The sequence below is a fragment of the Rutilus rutilus genome (assembly GCF_951802725.1).
Source record: "Rutilus rutilus genome assembly, chromosome: 7".
Taxonomy (NCBI): Eukaryota; Metazoa; Chordata; class Actinopteri; order Cypriniformes; family Leuciscidae; genus Rutilus; species Rutilus rutilus.
Window position 1 is genome coordinate 2,946,622 of NC_140221.1, and position 22,876 is coordinate 2,969,497.

The following is a 22,876-nucleotide window of genomic DNA, read 5'->3' on the forward strand; positions in this document are numbered from 1 at the left end:
ATAAGCTCTAACTTTAATAATGTTCGACCAAGGGAAAAAAGGTTTCTGGGGGGTGCTTGGCTCGAGGTCATGGTGCAAAGGACCCTAGGTTGATTTTACTCCGAACCATCCCTTTAAGGAAATCGATATGAAATATAGCTAATCATTGGTACCTTGTTTTGTAATTATTTTGTAGCAGTGGCCATCAAAAAACCCACTGTGGTCCATCTACAGGATTTGATATGAAACAAACGAACTTTGTTCTCTTGTGGTGGGCTATTTCACCAGAAAGCTAAAGCTGTTGGTCTCCAAGGTAGCTACTCTTTTAGAAACAAGGCCAAGCTAATGCTTGAACATCATACAAGTATATTTGAAAGTCACCTCTGCTGGAGTTGAACCACTTTTAAAATCAGCATCAACTTTTTACTTACAAATTAGTACTGTGGTTGTACCATGGTACAGTGATAGTATCAGGTGGTAATAGTTTTCAATGGTATTTTGGTCATACTTTATATTAGGTGTCCTTAACTACTATGTACTTGCATCAAAAAAATAAGCATAATTGTGTTCATATTATATTGCAAAACACTTGTGCTGCTTTTGAGGTGGGATACGGGTACGATTAGGCACAGGTTTGGTGGTATGGGTTGGTTTAAAGGGGTGGTTGATTATGATTTCACTTTTCTAACTTTAGTTCGTGTGTAATGTTGCTGTTTGAGCATAAACAACATCTGCAAAGTTACAACGCTCAAAGTTCAAAGCAAAGGGAGATATTTTCTTTTAAAGAAATCGCTTTTTAAGGACTACAACAAACAGCTGGTAGAGACTACACAACATTCCTCCCGGGTTAGTGACATCACCAACCCTAAAATTTACATAAACCCGCCCCCGAGAACACGATTTATAGATTATCAAGACAGAATATGCTAATCAATGACTAGAAGATAACTCATATGAGCTACTTAAATCCATCAACTAACCATTCAGAAATGTCTTGTTGCTTCTACATGTTGTCACTTCTTCTAGAGTCTCTCCATCATTGTCTGACTCCGGTTTGAACATAAAAGGTTAAAAGTTTTAGGAATTTTCAGTATGAGTGCAAGCTGTTGTAGCTCCGCCCCCTGTGCCGGGAGCAGCAGCTCATTTGCATTTAAAGGGACAGACACAAAAACGGTGCGTTTTTGCTCGCCCTCAAAAAGTGACAATTTTAACATGCTATATAAACATATCTGTGGGGTATTTTGAGCTAAAACTTCACATACACATTCTGGGGACATCAGAGACTTATTTTACATCTTATGAAAAGGGCATTACACCAGCCCTTTAAGGGTTGGTTAAGGAGTAAGGGAAGGCTCAACAGTGTAATTATAGATGTAATTACAGAAACTAATTACAGATGTAATTACATGCAGGCATTTGTTTATATAAGTACAACGTAAAAATAAGTGCATTGTATCAAATGATTAATTTCAAATGTTAGAACACAGTAGTTAAAGACACCTAATATAAAGTGGGATCGGTATGTTGATATAGACAATTGTACTATGATTATCACATTCAGATGGTTTTATCCAAATCAACATACAGTAAGTTATGCTAAGTTAAAGTTTAAGCTAAATTTGTACACAATCTAGAGTGTAGGTAAAATGCAGAGAGAGAATATTTGTATTACTATTATAATTGTTGGATATAAACTATGAGTTATAGTAAGTGTCTTTGTTTATGTTTGTTGGATTACTTAAGTGCTTGTGGAAGAGGCGTGTCTTCAGACATTTGTGATGATTTCAGCAGATCAGGTGGAGGTTAGCAGCTCATTTCATTAAAGAGGAACAACGTGTGAAGTTTCTTTGTGAAGGAACATCCAGGTTATGTTCATTCAGTAATCAAAACCCGGCGAGAAGAAGCAAACGCTTGTGGGAGTGTATTGAGGAAAGATGGTGCAGTTCCTGCTTACTGAAAGGTTGGCCAGAAGATCTGCACTGCAGTATTTAAAGTTATCAGTGAGGCTGCCAAAAGACTTCCAGCAACATTAAAGCAGCAGAGGAAAGTATGGTCACTTGCTGTGTGTGTTAACAATAACCTGTATTCTTTGTCTGGGAAATAGGGTAGGATGGCAAGACAACAGCATCATCTAAGCCCACCTAAATTTTGGGAAAACCAATGGTCTGACGAAACCAAGCCAAACTTTTTGGCCAAAACATCTGGTGCAAACCCTCATGATGAAGCATTCTGGGACAAGAATCACTGCTACTCTTCAGCTGAAACTGGAGCAGAAGTCAAGATAGAAGAGATCATGGGCAAAGCCAAATACCGGACCATTTTGCCACAAATTCTGCCAGCCTCCATTTCAAAGTGGATGATGAATATGAATTTCATCTTTCAGCTTCATAACACATATCTAGTTCATTGCTTCAGAAGAAGAATGGCTGAGTAAGATCCCAGATGTAAATCCATTCGAAAAAAACGTGTAGACAGGCTGTAGACAGGATATTTTGATCGATCTGAAGCTCTTTTAAGGAAGAGTGGGAAACAATTGACAAATACATCCATCCATTTTCCAAACTGCTTGTCCTATGTATGGTTGCACAGATGCAGGAGCCTTCTTGACAGCTTGACAAATCGAGATGTTAAAGTCCCCCTGTGGTGAAAATCCAGCTTTTAATATTGTTTATATGTCTATGTGGTGTTTTTAATCTGCTTTAAGACAAACCATGTGTAAATTCATAAGTCGACACCATTGCTGAGTGTTTTCTCCTTAAAACTGCAGTGAACCAAAGACAGTCTCAAAAACACGCTTTGAAATCGTTGACGTCACAAACTACCTTGTAACCAATCAGATCAACGTGTGATCGTCAACGAGTGGATCTCTGAGCTGAGAGAGTGAGTGGAGGCAGGGCTCATTTGCATATTCAGAGAACCACGTATACCAAATGAGGCAAGGGTGTCGAGTTAAATTCAAGCTATTTTAAAGGCATGACAATTTTATTTCAAGGAAGTTTGAAGGGATAAAATGATTGACTACAGGACTTTGTTTATAGATTCCTGTTAAAAGACTGGCTGCTGAAATAAAAGCATAAGGTGCTTCTACCAAGTATTAGTTGAGGCGTGTTCACATTGGTACAACCTGATTTTGTTTTTATTAAAATATAAAAAAAATTATCTTGGATTCATTCTTACATTAAATCAGCTGTTTTTATAGGGGTGTGTAGACTTTTTATAGTCACTGTGTCTTGTTTTGCACAACATATAAGGCATCAATGAATCTATCTTTCATATGGCAATCTCAGACTCTCTCGTTTTACCTAAACGTCCGTTATGTGCTGTTTTTTATGCTTATTAGAATATCGGCTTGCTAGTTTGGTAACAAATCCTATGGGATCAAACAGGGGCAAAAGAGATCTCAGAACATTCCACTGCCAAAGCACTACAGATGGCAACCATCAACCTGGCAAATTTGCTGACAAGGGCCATAGAATCTAATAACCACACACTTCCCTGAAAACACAACTAAGCAAAAAAAAAACAGAGGCATCTGTAATATATCAGTGCACTAAAGGCTGACTGAACTGCAAAAAGATGCCCAGGAGAATAGAGCTGTTTATCGAACTAACTATGCTTAGATGTTATGGGTAGATTACAGTCTCAGAACACAATGAATAATTGATGCTGTCAAACACTCATCTTACCAAGATTACATTTATGACCACCCATTAACTGACACTGCCGAGCTGCGGGTTGTTGCCTTTTACCACTAAGCAATCAGCGCCTCATAATCTGTTACTTTCAGTCACAAAGTGCTTCATGTTGAGAATGAATGTTGAAAGTGAAGGTTGAGAGTGCATCAATGAAGGCCAAGCTATTATTTATTTATTTATTTTCTGCATATTAGTTATAATAATAATTCGTTACATTTACAGTACTGTGCAAAAGTCTTAGGCATGTTAATGATTTAACTTCTATTAACTTATTCAAATCAATATATGGTGTAACGACCCTTTGCGTTTAAAACGGCTTTTGTCCAGGTACACTTGCGCATAGTTTTTCAGGTAGCTTTGCAGGAAGGCATTAACATGCCTAAGACTTTTGCACAGTACTGTATATAGCGCTTTTCTAGGTACTCAAAGCGCTTTTACATATGGAAGGGGGAGTCTCCTCACCCACCACCAATGTGCAGACAGACCAATGCGACGGCAGCCATATTGCGCCAGAACGCCCACCACACACCAGCTTACTGGTGGAGAGGAGACACTGATGAAGCCAATCAGTATATGGGGATGATTAGGGGGTCATGATGGATAGAGGCCAAGGAGCAAATTTGGCCAGGATGCCGGGGTTACACCCCTACTCTTTTTCCGAAGGACATCCTGGGATTTTGAATGACCACAGAGAGTCAGGACCTCGGTTTAACGTCTCATCCGAAGGACGGATTAGTTATTACACCTACCAGCAGGGTTAACTGCCGAAGCCTCATCAATCACCCAGGACGAACCAACCGGTTAGCTCAAATAAATGTTGCCTAAAGCTACATACATAAAACAGCAAAGTAGCCTTTAGTGCTTCTAGACCTCTACATTATGAAGAGAGCTGAGCTGCTGTCACACTACTGAACGTCCTGTAATTTAATGATGTAATTTAGTTAGTGACACAGAGCAAAATGTAAAACAAATCTGCACTCTCACTCCTCCTGCGCTCCAACTCTGTCTTGTTTAAATCTAGGTTGACTCCTGTTCCTGATGCTAAAATAACCTGACTGCTTGCCAGCATACATGTGGGGTGCCGAGCGATTGTGGCCTGAGATAAGAGACGCCCATCAGATCCATTTATTAGACTAATGCTTCTGAGAAAAGCAGAGATAACAGCAAAAGAGCACTGGAACATTTTTAACCCTTGAGGTCACTGTGAAGTCAACATTTCCATGGAATATTGCAGTATTTATTATAAATGGTTTATCATGTACATCATTTTTTTTATTATTCTTCATGCACCTCATAATCTTGAATAAAAATAACTTCCCTTTCCTCTTGCGGCACTATCTCTGATGATGAGGGCGGGGCAACCTGTCACTCACATGAGATCAACCAATAGCAAACCACAACCATCCAATCAATTCCCCATTAAAATGATCAAGCCCCGCCCTACATTTGTTCTTGTTCCAGAAGCCGTTTCACTCGATATACGTCACAACAGAGAAGAAAAGACGATCGCAACTTCTGTTTCATGCTGACTTTAAATTGTTTTTGAATCTTGGATATTACAGACATTGGAGGAACGGTGAGTGAGTGAGCATTTTCTAGAAGAAAAAAAAAGGAAAATACTCTAGACAAGTAATTTGATATAAAACACTGGCATCATCTTTTTTCTGCAGCATGCTGTGAGAAAACTACTAACCTAGAGGTAAAAAACAAAACAGAAATCTGCTCTGATTTGATTTTGATTTTGATTTTGAACAAAATCTGATTTTGTTAGACATTTTACAGAAAAAGTTCTAGTGAGCATAATGATTAATTAGTTTTTGTTCTTCATTTGGTGCCAGCTCCTTTTTAGGTAAACTAGATTGACTGAAGAAAATGCGAGTGGTGCTTCCCTGTGCCTCGATTAAATGGTGTTAGATGCTTGCCTATCTAAACGCCCATGTCTCTAGATATTTTGGTCTCTAGATACAGCTAAAGTCCATCCATCAATGTCAGTTTATGGGTTTGCCAAGCAAAAAAGCTCAGTAGAAACAACAAACCACACAACTTGAGGTTACTTGTAGCACAAAGCCCATTCACACCAAGAATGAAAGATAACTATATTAGCGTTCACACCAGCGGACAGAATTTCTGTTTATACTACGTATTGTCGTCCGCTGCTTTAAATGCTCCAGCTCTTTAAAGTTTGGTGGGTTCTGATTGGCTGTCATTGTTAACCAGCTGGGAAAAAATCGTTCTGAAAGTGATTCTATAGTAGTGGTGTGGTCTTGTTTCCAGTCCAAATATGAAAAAATTCCTAAATCAAGATGAATTTACAAGTAAAATGGCATAAGATATTATGTCTTGGTTTCTGGGTGAGAAAAATCTAAATTAAGTGAGTTTTTGCTTAAAACAAGTTAAATTATTTGCCAATGGGGTAAGAAAAATAATCTTAAATGATCTTGTTTCTGTTTGAATTGAGATTATTTTTCTTACCCCATTGGCAGATATTTTAGCTTGTTTTAAGCAAAAACTACATTTAGAATTATTATTTATTTTTTTAAGAAAATGAGACATAATATCAACGTAATTTTACTTGTATAGAAAATGAATCTTGATTTATTTGATATTTAGACAGAAAACAAGACAAAAATACTATAAGTAAGAAAATCATTTTTGGCAGTGCAACACTTCTGGGTCTTTTCACTAACATACTTTTTTTTTTACCCAAACATTTATCAAGCCAAGATTTTACAAATGCATAAAAACTCCAAATTTATTTACAAAGCACCTTCAAAACCATAAAAACGGACCAAAATGTTATACATAACACAACATAAAACTCTAACAGTGCTTACAAACATAATCCATCACACTACATCTCACCCACAATAATCAGACCTAATCAAACGCCAAAAGCTGAGGAGAACTTGAGAATTGTGAAAATACTCACAAATATTATCGGTTTTCACACAAAAATGTCTCCCATTTCTGAGCTGTAAACCCAATCAACCTCCACACAGTCTGCCCCCGGACAGCAGTGCACATTTTTCCAGGGAAAACACGTCCTCGTCAACACGTGAAAACCAACAGATGCCTCTTACCTCCCGTCTGCAGATCCTCATCGGTCAGCCTGGAGTGAGGGATCAGCGCAGGCTTTACACCGCAGCATCTGAGAGTCAGGGGGTGGAGACGAGATACGCACATACACACGTTCCCCAGGCCTTCAGAGGCAAACGACTATAGCCCAGCCGAGGAAATGTGTTCCCATTCAGACTTCTGCAGTCCATGTCAGAGCACATTTTGATCTGATGATCTTTTGGATTGTGTAATCCATTTTAATCCAACCCATGACAAACTCTTTTGATACATCATAGCCAGGGTTTATTTTAGGGCTGTAAAGAAGGATTTTACAAATTTACAGGTAAAAGTAAAAGTACTGCTCTAACAATGTCAGTAAAAAAAAAAAAAAAAGCATATTGTACAAACTACGATTTTGCTGTTAATTGAAAAAAGTACTCAAAGCTGCCCTGAACATTTAGATTTTTTATATCATGAAAAACTGCCATATAGATGTTTTTAAAATTATCTCATAATTTGGCATCATGTATATTAGGCTGCTGTCACTTTAAGACCTGACGCACGGATCTATTATACTGTTACACATGCGTTTTCTGTCTCACTAAAAACATAACTTACTGTGTATATTGCAATAAATAACGCCGAAATTCAAGCCCTGAAACACCAACAATATTCATCCAGAGCGAATTAAACGAGTTACACACAAACCCGCCTCTCCTCACTCGCTGTCGGAGAGATGAGAGAGAGTATCTATTCTGCGGAAAATGACTATTGCAAGCGTTTCAGATATTTCAGTGTCAATATTTTTTTGAAAACACTACATTGCACTTAGTTTATTATTTCAGGTGCTCTTTTAAAAGACTACAATTGAAAAATGTATATATTATATATAAAATTCAACCCATCAAGCTAGTAGGAGTGACTGCGTTACACATTGCTGAAATACACACACATTTGGCAGGTTGGCGGGTGGTAATGTCAAGCGCTGATGTCCCATATTAAACTCATCGTGGCTGTTAAATGGCCTTTACTACAAACCAGGCGTGAAGTTCATTGAAATGCAAATTCTGTCATAAAACTTAAGATAGCGCTGGCTGATAGGCCCTTCACTCAATCTGCTTGTGATCATTCTCTATAGACCTCATGCGCCAGAGAAACATGTGCGCAGACATCTTTAGACTATTGTCTTTGAACTTCCGTTTTAGCGTTAGCTCTGTATATTTCTATGGCATCGCTGTGGAAGAGTAATTAGCTGGTCAAGTGGATTTACTTATTGTAGAGTTAACGAAAGTTATCACGAGCATTGTAATGTTTAAATGAGATGTCTTAGCATATGTCAGTGTCATGTATTTGTCTCTTGTTTTGTGTGCAAACACATGGCCAGTTGTTTTGACTATGTGTTTGCATTGTCTTGTGTTTTGCCTCGTTTCCATGTTGTTAATGTTGTATTAGCGTCACCTGTGATTGTGATCATGTGTCCTTACCACGTCCCTTGTTCCCTCGTTAGTATTAATGTTCATCAGTGTCACCTGTACCTTTGTAATTATGTGTTCTATGTAAGCTCCCGGTGTTTGTTCCTCAGTGCTGGTTCGTCTTGTTAACATTTGGTTCTGTGAGTATTGTGGTCTGTCTGTGAATGTTCCAGTTCTGTTTTATTGTCAAGTCTAGTTAGTGTTTGTTTGCCCCATCGTGGGTTTTTGTTTCCGGTTGTAAATAAACCGTGTTTTGTGAAAGTTACTGTCTGCGCTTGGGTTCTATTTAGCGTAACGTGACAGTCAGTAGACCGGGAAGATTTTAAAACGGGCAGTTCATTCATAAATTCGTAAGATCGCTGTGGAAATACAAACCGGAACACAAAAGACAAGCACAGCGCTGAAAAGGGGCAGGGCTACATAAGGTCTATAGGGCACAGCTGACTGGTTCCTGCTGTATCAGTAGCCAATGAGCTCGCTGCTCAACCTTCAAATACTTGGTTAGCATTATCTGTAGCACTGCAAGTGCTCTCAGAAACCCTCCCCGTTCCCCAGCTCCACCTGTACAGATCTGCTGCGGCTAATTCATGTCTGCTCTGTTTGTTTGTTCAGCAGCAGAACGTCTTTCTTGCTCACAGCAGCGTGTGTGTATTTAACAACAGCAGCAGCAGATCTATTTCGTCAAGACAAACATACCACTGTCATATAAATTACCATGCCACACACTTCGAGAGTGGTCATTTCAGAAATATATTTATTTACATATCTTTGTTAGGATTAACAGGAGCTTATCTTAAATAAGCTTTGCAATATCAACCTGTAACATAGACCATCTAAATGTATTTTCCTTAATGTCCCCAGAGGAAAGAAATGCTTATGGTTTTTAGAAATAACTGACACATCTATCTTTTGTTTCTTTCTCTATGATACTGGTAATGAGTACTTTAAATAATTCTTGAAAAGAAAGCTCTTTATTTCTTCAATATTTTTTCAATATTTTATTTGCGTGTTACGGAAGCCCTGAAGAATAAAGTCGAAACATTCCGAGATGAAAGTCGAAACATTTCGAGATGAAAGTCGAAACATTTCGAGATGAAAGTCGAAACATTTCGAGATGAAAGTCGCAACATTTCGAGAATAAAGTCGAAACATTACGAGATTAAAGTCGCAACATTTCGAGATGAAAGTCGCAACATTTCGAGATGAAAGTCGAAACATTTCGAGATGAAAGTCGCAACATTTCGAGAATAAAGTCGAAACATTACGAGATTAAAGTCGCAACATTTCGAGATGAAAGTCGCAACATTTTGAGATGAAAGTCGAAACATTTCGAGATGAAAGTCGAAACATTTCGAGATGAAAGTCGCAACATTTCGAGATTAAAGTCGCAACATTTCGAGATGAAAGTCGCAACATTTCGAGATTAAAGTCGAAACATTTCGAGATTAAAGTCGCAACATTTCGAGAATAAAGTCGAAACATTACGAGATTAAAGTCGCAACATTTCAAGAATAAAGTCGAAACATTACGAGATTAAAGTCGCAACATTTCGAGATGAAAGTCGCAACATTTCGAGATTAAAGTCGAAACATTTCGAGATTAAAGTCGCAACATTTCGAGAATAAAGTCGAAACATTACGAGATTAAAGTCGCAACATTTCAAGAATAAAGTCGAAACATTACGAGATTAAAGTCGCAACATTTCGAGATGAAAGTCGCAACATTTCGAGATGAAAGTCGCAACATTTCGAGATGAAAGTCGAAACATTTCGAGATGAAAGTCGCAACATTTCGAGAATAAAGTCGAAACATTACGAGATTAAAGTCGCAACATTTCGAGATGAAAGTCGCAACATTTTGAGATGAAAGTCGAAACATTTCGAGATGAAAGTCGCAACATTTCGAGATGAAAGTCGCAACATTTCGAGATGAAAGTCGAAACATTTCGAGATTAAAGTCGCAACATTTCGAGATGAAAGTCGAAACATTTCGAGATTAAAGTCGAAACATTTCGAGATTAAAGTCGCAACATTTCGAGAATAAAGTCGAAACATTACGAGATTAAAGTCGCAACATTTCAAGAATAAAGTCGAAACATTACGAGATTAAAGTCGAAACATTTCGAGATGAAAGTCGAAACATTTCGAGATTAAAGTCGAAACATTTTGAGATTAAAGTCGCAACATTTCGAGAATAAAGTCGAAACATTACGAGATTAAAGTCGCAACATTTCGAGATGAAAGTCGCAACATTTCGAGAATAAAGGCGAAACATTACGAGATTAAAGTCGAAACATTTCGAGAATAAAGTCGAAACATTACGAGATTAAAGTCGCAACATTTCGAGATGAAAGTCGCAACATTTCGAGAATAAAGGCGAAACATTACGAGATTAAAGTCGAAACATTTCGAGAATAAAGGCGAAACATTACGAGATTAAAGTCGCAACATTTCGAGATGAAAGTCGCAACATTTCGAGAATAAAGGCGAAACATTACGAGATTAAAGTCGAAACATTTCGAGAATAAAGGCGAAACATTACGAGATGAAAGTCGAAACATTTCGAGATTAAAGTCGCAACATTTCGAGAATAAAGTCGAAACATTACGAGAATACAGTCTTCCGTAAAAGCTGCGTGTGTGCATTCATAACAACGCGCGTCAACTGGCGCAGAGGGCGTGTTTTCAATTCTGATTTTTTGTGTGTGTGTGTAAAGAAATGCGCTTGTGAAGTCGAACTGCCTCGGACATGGATCTACGCAAAATAGTAGCTTTTTACTTTTATCTGGACTTTCAACAAAAAGAAAATTCGACAGGTGCCAATCTACCAACATGCATTACCATGGCTTTGCCTATAGACGAGCACAGACTCCGCCGGAGTAGGTTCACAATCTGGTCGAAACTTTATGTGGCAGTGTTTTGACGTGTTTTCGTGCTCGTCAATAATAGGCAACACTATCTGGGTCAAGAACACTTAACAGTAACCGCACTGTCTCCCTCTTCACCATACGTTCTTGATACATTTTAAGTGCATCATTCTGTATCCAATCATTTGGCCGGATCCCGTGATTTCCTCAAATATAATAACCACTGGTGGTGGTTGAGGAGAGATTCCCTGAAATGATTGTAAAGCGATTTTAAGTGTAGGCCTACAGTAGACATATGAAAGCCTCATTCATTCATTCATTCATTCATTCATAAAGCTGGATATCTTGATCCAGTCTGAAAAGAGTTTTCGCCTGTAGGCTAAAGTCTATTCCGGCGCAGTATATTTTATAACGTCCTATAGCCTAATGCCATGTTGGTAGACCTGTAGATTTTCCTTTAGTTGAAAGCCAAGATAAAAGTAAAAAGCTATTATTTTTTGTAGATCCAGTTTACACACACACACACATGCACGCACACGCATGAATGCCTGTGCGGCAATGTGAAATAAAGGCAAGCACACACGCAATTTATACGGAAGACTTTATTCTCGAAATATTTCGACTTTATTCTCAAAATATTTCGACTTTAATCTCGAAATGCTAGATTTTTTTTTTTTTTTTATGTTGCGGTTCAGGGCTTCCGTAGTGTGTCTTTGAATGTAGTGTGTGTTTGGTTAGTGTGTGCAGGAGGATGTCTCTCTCCTGCCAGGCTGCCATTGTAAAAAAGTAGGGTGAAATGAACAAATAATGAAGATTTTTAACAACAAAAAGCATCAAAGTGTTCCCTAAGCAGAAGCCATGAAGGGAAAGTACAGTTTCTGCTCAAAGAACGGGATCCAGCCTTTAGATCAGGCATCAGAGGGATAAAGCAGAAGTATAAAAGGCATATTGAAGGCCACATTGAAACTCCTCTAACATGTGGAAAGTGATAAAAGCCTTTAATGACCATTAGGATTTCCCCCCACTAATTAGTAATGACCCTTTTCTCCCTGATGAACCTTTTTTCTGCTCACTTTGAAGACCAAAACAGTCGAGTATCCTCAAATCCTCTCTTGCGCCTCAAAGTGAGGAAAAAAGCACTCTGTGATTTTATTATCAATGTGCATCAATATACCGTCAGGGGTCTATCATGTCATGTCATCTATCTCTTACTGTTATTAAAGTGTGTTTTTTTTAGATATGTAAAGATTGCACGTCAATGGAAACAACTAGAGCACTCGCTATGTTTATTATTGAGGGAAATCTTTATGTTTTTTTGTTTCTCTGATGTTTTTTCTGAGCCATTTCATTCATCCGGTTTAAAATGCAAAAGCAAAGTTAAAAACATCGTCATGAAAAGTGAGATATGTTATTTTGGCTGCCGTGGCAGAATAGTATACGTCTACGTCATGCATTTCTGAGCTTTTCTCTGCATTATTCTTTTTAATCCAATCACAGTGGAGAATTCAAAAGTCACAAAAGACCATTTCAGCGCTGTTCGCTCAGCTTTGCGTTGTTGTCCTTCAGATAGGCATGCATGTCGTAGTTGTTTATGATAGTTGGTAGTAGTCTCTAAAGATACATTTTTTTTAGAGTTTATTGTCATTATATTTTTAAAATACATCAAGGTTTCCCTAACTCTGTTGTTTGTTTGTTTATTTGTATGTTTTTTCTATGTTCATATTTTTCTCCCCTCTTCCCATCCTCTACACTCCCACTTTTCCCAATCTTTACACGCCCATTTCTTGAGTCTTTTTCAAATCTGAGCTGTGAACGACCAGTGATGAAACGGGGGTTTCATGACATTAACACTTTTTATATTATTTACTTTAAAGGTCCCATGACATGAAAATTTCACTTTATGAGGTTTAACATTAATATGAGTTCCCCTAGCCTGGCTATGGTCCCCCAGTGGCTAGACATTTTGATGCCCCGGGTGTTTTTGAGAAAATGAAAGCTCAGACGGGCGAATCTGGAATCTTCCCTATGTCGTCATAAGGGGAAAGGTCACCTCCCCTTTCTCTTCTTTGCCGACAAAGAGAATTTGGCCCGCCCATGAGAAAATGAGATAAGATTTCCTCGAGAGACATCATGGCTTGCAAACGAGCGAAGCATGGCAGTTGCTCAGTGTTTGTATGTACAAATTCTAGCTCCTTCATCCGAGCCTCTGAAGAACCAGTGGGTTACGTGAATTTCTGATGTGTAATTGTGTACTTGAAGTTCAGACAGATAATCTTTCTCTCAAAGTCGTTCAATACTGTTTATGCATCAGTAAGTCAAGCCAGTGACTAAACGATCAACTTCACATCGTTTCTCTTAGTAGGATGAAAATAATCTTACTTAAACTGTGATTAATATATATACAGAAAGTGATCAAAGAACAATCCCTTTCCAATCCCCAAGCTGTCAATCACACAGCGCAAGTTTACCTGGACACTTGCCAAAACTGCCAGCTGTTACGCTGCACAACGAAGCTCTTACTGTATTTACCTCATGTTTGCATTGGTGAAATCATTAGTGAGAGTGCAGAAACTGTTGCAATGATAAGATCTTCATTCACGTGATCAACAGGCTGTCATCTGCTCAATGCTCATCACTGCAACCTTTTATGTGATGGGAATAGATCTTAATACTTAAAAAACTTCTCTCGATAGCTGAAATAGTAAAAGTATTTGAGAGAGTTCCACATGTAATGCTAGCTATTTCATATGCAAGCATGTCAGCCAATCACAGCAGAGGGCGTTTACACTGAAGTCTCACACAGACACGCCCCTTCAAACAGAGCGTTCAAATCAGAGGCTAAATCAGGCTAGGAAATATGCCTTTTATTTCTAAATTATAAAAAAATGTGATCTTAAAAACATACTAACATTATAAGGGCACCCCAGGAAACATTTTAAAAAAATAAAATAATCCATGTCAAGTGACCTTTACATGCAATGTTTAAGTGTTCTTTGTTGTTTTTTTGAGAATTGCCACACTGAATTTCGTTGAATTGTGTCCAATGACAATAATCAAGCGTAGCGTCAGTTCCGGCAGGTCACGTTAGTCAAGCTCGCATCAGCTGATCCACGTCTACCTATAGGAATACGACGCCTATCACCGTATACATATATAAGCTCTTTCCGTATTATCAGCAGCTATCGCGTTTCTCAGGAGCGAATCACCCTCCTCCCTCCCCAGCTCCACCTCTCGTCAGTCAGGATTTGGCATTATGATTCCCCTTGAATCAGAATAAATTCTCTAATTATGTTGTACTTTAAAATCTTGAATTAAATATATTTGCATATATTCATGTTGGTTCTGTTCTGTTTACCCCAAGGGGGGGTTATTGCTGCTCTCCTGCTCTTATCCATGCTAGGCTGCCCAGAACCGTGTGTATGAATGTGGGCATATGTGTATGAATGTGTTTTTATATGTGTGTATATTTCATGCCTGTATGAGGGTACATATGTACGTTGATATGTGTATATACATGTGTATATGTGTATGTGTATTTACCTTTTCCAATTATTTGTTGTATTTTTAATGACTTTTTTCTTTTGTTTATGTACATATTTTTCAGGACCCCAGGAAGAATAGCTGCAGCATGGCTGTAGCTAATGGGGATCCTTTCAATAAAAAAACTAAAAAAAAACTAAAACCATACCGCCAATCCAAACTGTATGCTAATTGTCAATCGTATTTGACGATAGTGGTCCTGACAGAAAAGTAACTTAGACTTATCATATACTGAGACCTAGAAGAGTGAATGCAGCATCAGACAAAAGCAAACATTTTCAGATAAGGGCCTTTCACACTTAGCGCATCCTTGAATAGATCCCTATAGAGCCATCAACACCGATCACAATCAATCAGGGCGATTTTTTTCCCCCATCACCCTGCGATGAAATGGACCGACCAATTACATTTGAGCTTTAGATCATGTGCCCGCAGCCGCTGCTGTCACAGAAAAAGCACTCAAACCGGGGCAAATTGAGTGCCGGTCACAGAGCCGGTCACAATTAACAAAGCTTATAGGTGATTTAAAACATGTCATCATCCATCGTGATGGCAAGTAGGCTTTCCAACTGATGTAAATCAATAGTTGCATGGTATAATAGTAGTAAATTTATCTCTCTCACATGTATCCTGCATTGTGCCGCAAAAATCACATCTACATCCCACAACAGAGTAATAACCAGGGGGTCAGCCTGTACTTTTGCGTGTTAGGACAAATAGTTTAGTTGCGGATGGCACAAGAGTTCAAGCAAAGTCATTTAACTCTGCACACCAGAGTTTGGAAATCCACTTTCATACCAACCAAAAAAAGAACGTGTCCTTAAAAAAACTGACATTCATTTCTTTCCCTGTTCCTACGTATGAATCTGCTAGTCACTGCACAGCCACAATGTCATCATACCTGTCAAAAGAAAGAGAGATGCCATATACCTGGACACAGATTGCACAAGGAAGCCGAGAGTGAGTGAAAAACATGCAGACACGTGAGCTATTCCTCTAATGAGATTGTTTTTCTCTAAGTTGGGCGGGTTTCTCTCTCTCTCTGGTCAGTGACAGCTACCATTACGAGTGTCCACTGAGACACGGGAGAGAGAAGAATCTAATTACGGTCCTGCATTATATTACTCAGGGATGGAGCCTGATAAATATCCATCACATCACAACAGATGCCCTGAGGTGCGTTTCCCAAAAGCATCGTTAGCCAAGTCCTGTTGAACTGTGTTGGTAACGACGAAACTTGCGACCGTAGTTGACTTCGTGAAACACATCCCTGGTTGATCTAATAGATCAGCGGTTCTCAACCCTATCCCTGAAATTTGTGATCAGCAATGAGCTAGTAATTACATCACTCGCAATCATTAACAATCATGGTGAAGTCTCAAGGGATGCTATTATTTTTTTAAGCTGTGTAATTAGAGGTCTGACATACTCAAAAGAAAACACTGATTCTCTGTTTGCAATTGTATTAAAGCTGTGATTTAGTATATTTGAGCAATCCTGAGCTACAATGTTTAAACATTTGCACTACACACCATAAATATGAGGTCACACTTTGCATTTCCAATGTGACGTCATTAGTGTTTGTAGTTATTTGTGTGAAAAGTGTGGCTCTGGCACATAAAAAATTTTTACGTTTGTAATATGATAAAATATTTTAGACACTATTTTCTTATTAAAGTTTTGCAGAGATTCATAGAGAAGTAAAATTTATGCCATGTAATTTAACACAATTTAACACAATTTTTTTTTCAAAAAGTTGCACCAAAACATCTGCAACCCAGGCTCACTGGAAAAACATGCCATTTCTGCAAAACTATATTAGGCCTCTTTTGCTTCTTGCAGGATTCATGACACTGTGAAAGTAAAATGTCAAGTGGACAAAAAGTGCTTTCAGTTTCATTAAAAACAGATGAATGTGAATCTGGCAAGGTTTTTTCTGTTAGTTGTAGTACCAATCGCTGCAGTTCAGAATTGAAATGTACAGTGAGTGGCGCTAAAAGGTTAATGCTTTGTCACATTTTTAAAAAACACCTACACTAAACTCTACACTAAATCAAACCAATAGTGCCAACAAAAGCAAATGTGCGACAAAAACACATTTGCTGAAGTAACCATGCCAAGCAAGTCTTTGAGATCTTTTATCATGACTCGTGTTTCACTAGCCGCGTTTCCATTACCCTTCAAATTACGCAAATTGAAATTGCGAATTGTAAATACGCCCAATGGAAACACGTCATTTTCGCAAAAACTCCCATTTATCGCAAAGAAGTTTTTACGCTCGCATGAGGAGGTTTTTCAGGCAGTTCGAAAAAGAAATATTTCGCAAAACTGCAATGGAAACAGTTTTTTTGCGCATTTACAGGTCACCTGACGTAGACGACGCGGTGTGTTTGGACAGAATACGAGACAGAGTTCTTTATTAAATTCATATAAGACAAAATAATTACAGGAATAATGGATTCTTAACCTCAAATAAATGCCACAATCAAGACCTCGAAGCAGATATGAGGGAGAAACACCCAGAAACACCTCATATGTGCCGCTCACAAGTATAATAAGGGTCGTTCCTTACCATTAATGCTTGGAAAACACACTTCGAGTAATAATAATGGCCAGTGCAGTGGCTGGGATATACATAAACCTACCAACGTCCATTGCCATGATTTTTGGAATGATTTTACTGATCGCGAGAGGAGAAAATTAAGTTTTAGTCGCATAACATCGGTTAATGGAAACGCCGTAATTACGCAATCGTTTTTTGACGACATTTCGAAAAAAATAATAATAATCGCAAAAGTTTAGCGCAAATCTGTAATGGAAACGCGTCTACAGTTTCACAATGCTCTGAGCAAACACCAGGTGAGCTGTCAAGCAAGTTTACAACATCAGAAAAGTCATACAAATGGAACAGATTGTGTGATACAAACATTAAAATGCATTAGTTTATAAATCATGCGCTATGGTAAAAGTATTTTCAGGTCATAGCATACAGTAGTATCTACCCATGTATCATAATTTGTGTATAAAAAATAAAAATAAAGTTAGTGCCACTAGTGTTAATTTCAGGTAGAAACTGATTTGTATGTATTTGTGTGTTTGGCAGTTTTGCAGAAATGTAGCCAGAGTCTAGTACATTTCCAATGAGCCTGGGTTGTGAAAATCATATTAGGGGACAAAAAAAAGTTTGTTTATCACCTATAAACATGTAAACAAAGAAAATAAATTAATTAGCTGTATATTTTTAACACCACCCTTATGAAAAGAAAATATATTTCCCTATATATTGTGTTAATATATTACAATATATTGGATAATACATAAGGAATTTATGATTCTCATATATTGAAAAATTATGTGACAATAATATATAATTATTATAACAATAATACAGGTGAAACTCGAAAAATTAGAATATTGTGCAAAAGTTTATTTATTTCAGTAATTCAACTTAAAAGGTGAAAGTAATATATTATATAGACTCATTACACGAAAGTGAGATATTTCAAGCCTTTATTTGTTATAATATTGATGATTATGGCTTACAGCTTATGCAAACCCTCAATTCAAAATCTCAGAAATTTTGAACATTTTCATAAGCTGTAAGCCATAATCATCAAAATGATAACAAATAAAGGCTTGGAATATCTCACTTTGCATGTAATTTTCTATATAATATATTAGTTTCACCTTTTAAGTTGAATTACTGAAATAAATGAACTTTTGCACGATATTCAAATTTTTCGAGTTTCCCCTGTATATCATATAATGTATGTAATTTTATATTCAGTAATACACTTATTGTTATTTAAAACACTAGTTTCCCATGTATGGAAATGTATTATGTAATATATTGCATTATATTTTGCAGTATAATCCCATATATCTTTGTTCCATGAGGGCACACCACCTTTTTGTAACTCACCTCTGTCATGTGGATCAAGTAGAATTGCAGATCTTCACTGTGATCTGAGGAAACAAGCATGTAAGGTCATAAAATGCTTTGAGAAAGGCAACACAAATCTCAACAGAGTTTGCAACATAACAGGTTTGGAGCAAAACTGCGGATCCCTGCCATATTCACCCATAAGGGAAGTGAGAAACCAATCTAACATGGCTGATCAAATATTTCATATTCTCTAATGCCATTATTTGACCAGTTATCAGAGGAGACAGTTGTACAGTCCTGTACAGTGCAGACACCTGCCGGATCTTTAGCTACGCTGAGACGGTTATCCTGTCACATGCTCATACACGCGTAGATCTCGCTAAATTATTCAGGACATCTAAGCAAACATTCATTTTATATCTCTGCTAAATCTCCTGAGAAAAGACAATCTGAGCAAACAATCATCCCAGACAATTGTCCTTTTCTTTCATTTATTTCTCAATTAATCCAATCTATTATTGAATTGATTAATTGCAATAATATCAGTGATTTGATAATGGTATGATCTTTTCCATTTCATGTATGATCCTACTGATATTGCTGAAAAGCATATAAAACAGAGCATGTCGTGAGTTAAATGAGCTGTATCTTTATACTTGTTTTTTTTCCTTCTAAGCCTTTAAAAGGCACAGTATTAAAGTTTCACGGCTAGAGGTCGCTTATGCAAAACAGCAGCGAAGGCGTAGCTTTATGACGCTGTGAATGAGGGTGGAATCATGGGAGTGGTTGTCTTCACCTCCACTGCCAATGAAAAGCAGTCGACGGGACAGAAATCATGTTCAGTGATGAGATACGGCTGGTGCCGTTTTGTGCTGTTTGTTTGTCCCCCCCCTTTCTGTTTGCTTTTACATTCACTTTCTTAGCTCTGCGCCATTGGTGCTGCTCCCTGTCAATCATCATTGGAGCCGATGACATTGCCTCCGCTGTCTTCCAATTGGTGGACACCAGGATCCATAAAAGGAAGATGCTGACACGGATCGAGAGAAATGCTTTGTTCGTTGTCTGTTGCTATTCTGTGGGGGATTGCGATTAAGAGACGCCGTTAATCGGTGTATTGTGGGTTAAGATTTTGTGTTGTATGTTCACGTGTGTCTTGTGTGCTACCCAACGACTCAATTCCACCTCCAGTCATGGTGAAACTATTTGTTTTATTTTTGTTTGGATTGAGTGAGTGTGGTTTATATTAGGGTATCTTCAGATACTCAAGATTTTCTATTTTTTAGTTAGTTTAGTGCTGGTTTATGAGTTATAGGGTTATGTTTTGATAATGTCTTTTATTTGATTGCCGCCCAGTTCCCGGGTATCTTTTTGTTCTTTTCTTATTGTGTAAATATTATTGCAAGTTGTCTTGGTTTATGAATTTTCCCACTGTATTAAAGTTTTATTAACGTTACCGTGGTTTGAACCTGGGGACAGACTAGGACATTTTACGTTGCAGTTTTTAAAATACTTATATGCCGCTGCCGCTCCTTTCGTTCAGTTGTTTATGTTTATATTAAAGTTACGTTTAACATCCACATTCTTCTTTCCTGAACTTTGTTACAGTGGCGTTTGATCACTTCTCTGTCAAGAAAGGTATGCAAACAGTTGCTCACCTGTCTAATAAAACACATAGGGCCAGATTTACTAAAGAGGGCCAATTAGCGTGAGAGCGCAAAACCAATAAAACTGAGAGTTTTGCGCGTGATCTACTGTCGACACGCAAATTAAAGAACACAGACACAGCCGGATCATTTCCATCATGACCAACACAACTACCAAGAACAGTGTAAATTAGGGTCTGGTTTAATGCCTGGTTCAGATTACACGATTTTAGGCCGATTTTGGCACGATCCGTTTGACGTAGGGTGTCGTGGGGATTCGTAAACGACAACGGGCGTCGGGATGCAAGATTTAGTGGGTCATAGTGGGCGACAACCTACATCGCGTCTGCGATGCTTCACGACATCACGATAAAAAGACTAGCATGTTTAATTTTTTTTTCGGTCCTCCGCGACGGGTTCTGTCAAGAGTGAGTGAGTGAGTGAGTGAGTGAGTGAGTGAGTGAGTGAGTGAGTGAGTGAGTGAGTGAGTGAGTGAGTGAGTGAGTGAGTGAGTGAGTGAGTGAGTGAGTGAGTGAGTGAGTGAGTGAGTGAGTGAGTGAGTGAGTGAGTGAGTGAGTGAGTGAGTGAGTGAGTGAGTGAGTGAGTGTGTGTGTGTGTGTGTGTGCGTGTGTATGCTTTTTGGGGGTGTTAAATAATGGCACAAACCTTAGTAAATCACCATGATTTATTTAAAGTCTCTCCTCCCATAAATTTTGCGTCTGAAAAGGAAACTCCTACAAATTCATATGCAATAAGGTCAGCTGCAAAAATAACTGTCCACGCCTTTTTTAAGCGCAAATTTTTCACTGCGTGTCTTTAGTAAATCCTGACAGTAGTTTTTAAAGGCAAAAGAGGGTTTGCACTGGCCCTGGTTTTATTTCGCTCTCATTGAGTTTAAAGCATCTCTATAAGCTGTTAAAGTTAAAGTACAGGGAAGATCGGTTACATTCACAGGGCCCTATTTTAACGATCTAAGCGCATGGTCTAAAGCACAGGGCGCAAGTTCACTTAGGGCGTGTCCGAATCCACTTTTGCTAGTTTAACGACGGGAAAAAATGGTCTAAAAGGGTTGTCTCTATTCTCTTAATGAGTAATGGGTGTGTTTTGGGATTTACGTGCGTTAAACCAATCAGAGTCTCATCTGCCATTCCCTTTAAATGCTCCATGGCAGATTCGCTATTTACATGGCGGAATTTGATAGTGGAAAGACCGAACGCGTCTCCAAAACGCAAACGGATCTGCTCGTGCGCGAGGTAAAAGTGCACAAGCAGACCATCTACGGGACAAGCCGGATTCCACCATATCTTTATGTACACAATAATAATCTTGTATTTTATGCAAAAAATGCATTTGCTATTTAAACAACGTGACGCAGAACGTGAAAATGATAACTGCGTCGGGCTGAAACTAGCAAAAAACACCGGGTGTAAGATAGGGCCCACAATGTGGATGAATCGCGTTTGTGTCGAAGACTCATGATCTATTGAAGAAAACTTGTGTGACACAGAAACTCAAACACTGATTTTTGTGTGTGAATGTGTAAGTAGTTGTCACCCACCATCCCGCAGCTGCAGATGTCTGAGGTACAGTGGGTTTTGCAGGACATTACATCGTCCCGGTTCATCCTCTCTGGTCACCAACATCAGATCGGAGTATATAAAGATTGTTACCTAAAAAGAGAGAGCGAAAGTGAGAGAGTTCAGCAGAAATGGATCAAATGCAGATGTTTCAGAAGAACAGTCTGATACGTGCGGCCAGTGCTCGAACTGGAAAGTAAGAAAATAACAGCGTTATTAAAACATGATTCCAGTGTGCAAGAATAAATCAGGTCGGCCCGTCACAGCCCGTCTTTATTTAGCCCTAAAATAGTTGGGTCTGATTTGGTCCAAATTTATCCCAAGATGGATATCTTTTCACCAACCCAGGCTCATTAGAAAAACATGCCTGCGGCGACCTTTCTGCACAATGACATTACATCGCGTTTTGCACTTTTCGCGACAGTTTCAACATGAAATGTCCAGTGAGTGGCACTAAAAGAGTGTTCAGTTTTCTCTGAAACAGATAAAGTGAATCTGGCAACGTTTTATTATGTTGGTTGTTGTACATATGATCGCAGTTCTGAATTGAAATGTCCAGGGAGTGTCGCTAAATGTTAATGCTTATCGCGTTTTAAAATATACCAACACTAAACCCCTTAACCTACCCAAAGAGACTAGAACCAATATTGAAGAAGCAACAGTGTAATAACGCGCCAAAAGTGTGTGTAGACTGCAACTTCAGTAAGAAACATAAGTGAATTACAGTTAATCACTTAATCAGTTACAACACTACCACATTTAAATACAAGTTACATTTAATTTTCATTATCAATGTTTCTATTGTTTTAACATGACTTTTTCATAAATGTTCATAAACTTTATTCAAATTTTAGTTTTTAGTACCTTGTTCATTTTCCATTTTATATTTGTAATTGGACTCTAATGTTAATCTTGGTACTATAAGTGCTGAATATGCATTGTTTTAAATGCAGTGTCAAACAGTTAAAGGGGTGGTTGATTATGATTTGACTTTTCTAACTTTAGTTAGTGTGTAATGTTGCTGTTTGAGCATAAACAACATCTGCAAAGTTACGACGCTCAAAGTTCAAAGCAAAGGAAGATATTTTCTTTTAAAGAAATCACTTTTTAAGGACTACAACAAACGGCTGGTAGAGACTACACAACATTCCTCCAGGGTTAG

The 22,876-nt window shown here is 38.1% G+C and overlaps 1 protein-coding gene across 6 annotated transcripts in view; it reads right to left on the minus strand.

Annotated features, from left to right (window-relative positions):
* The window catches only part of rgs3a (regulator of G protein signaling 3a), a 171,491-nt gene that overhangs the window by 120,314 nt on the left and 28,301 nt on the right, over window positions 1-22,876 (minus strand). For 5 of the 6 annotated variants that reach the window (XM_084413648.1, XM_084413647.1, XM_084413646.1 and 2 more), the window contains 2 exons: window positions 21,696-21,807; window positions 18,531-18,574 (listed from right to left, as the gene is read on the minus strand). In XM_084413648.1, coding sequence (XP_084269774.1) covers window positions 18,531-18,574; window positions 21,696-21,807 — 156 coding nt within the window. Of the gene's footprint in view, window positions 1-6,754; window positions 6,962-18,530; window positions 18,575-21,695; window positions 21,808-22,876 lie in introns of those variants that run through there. The other variant, XM_084413650.1, reaches the window with a different exon arrangement.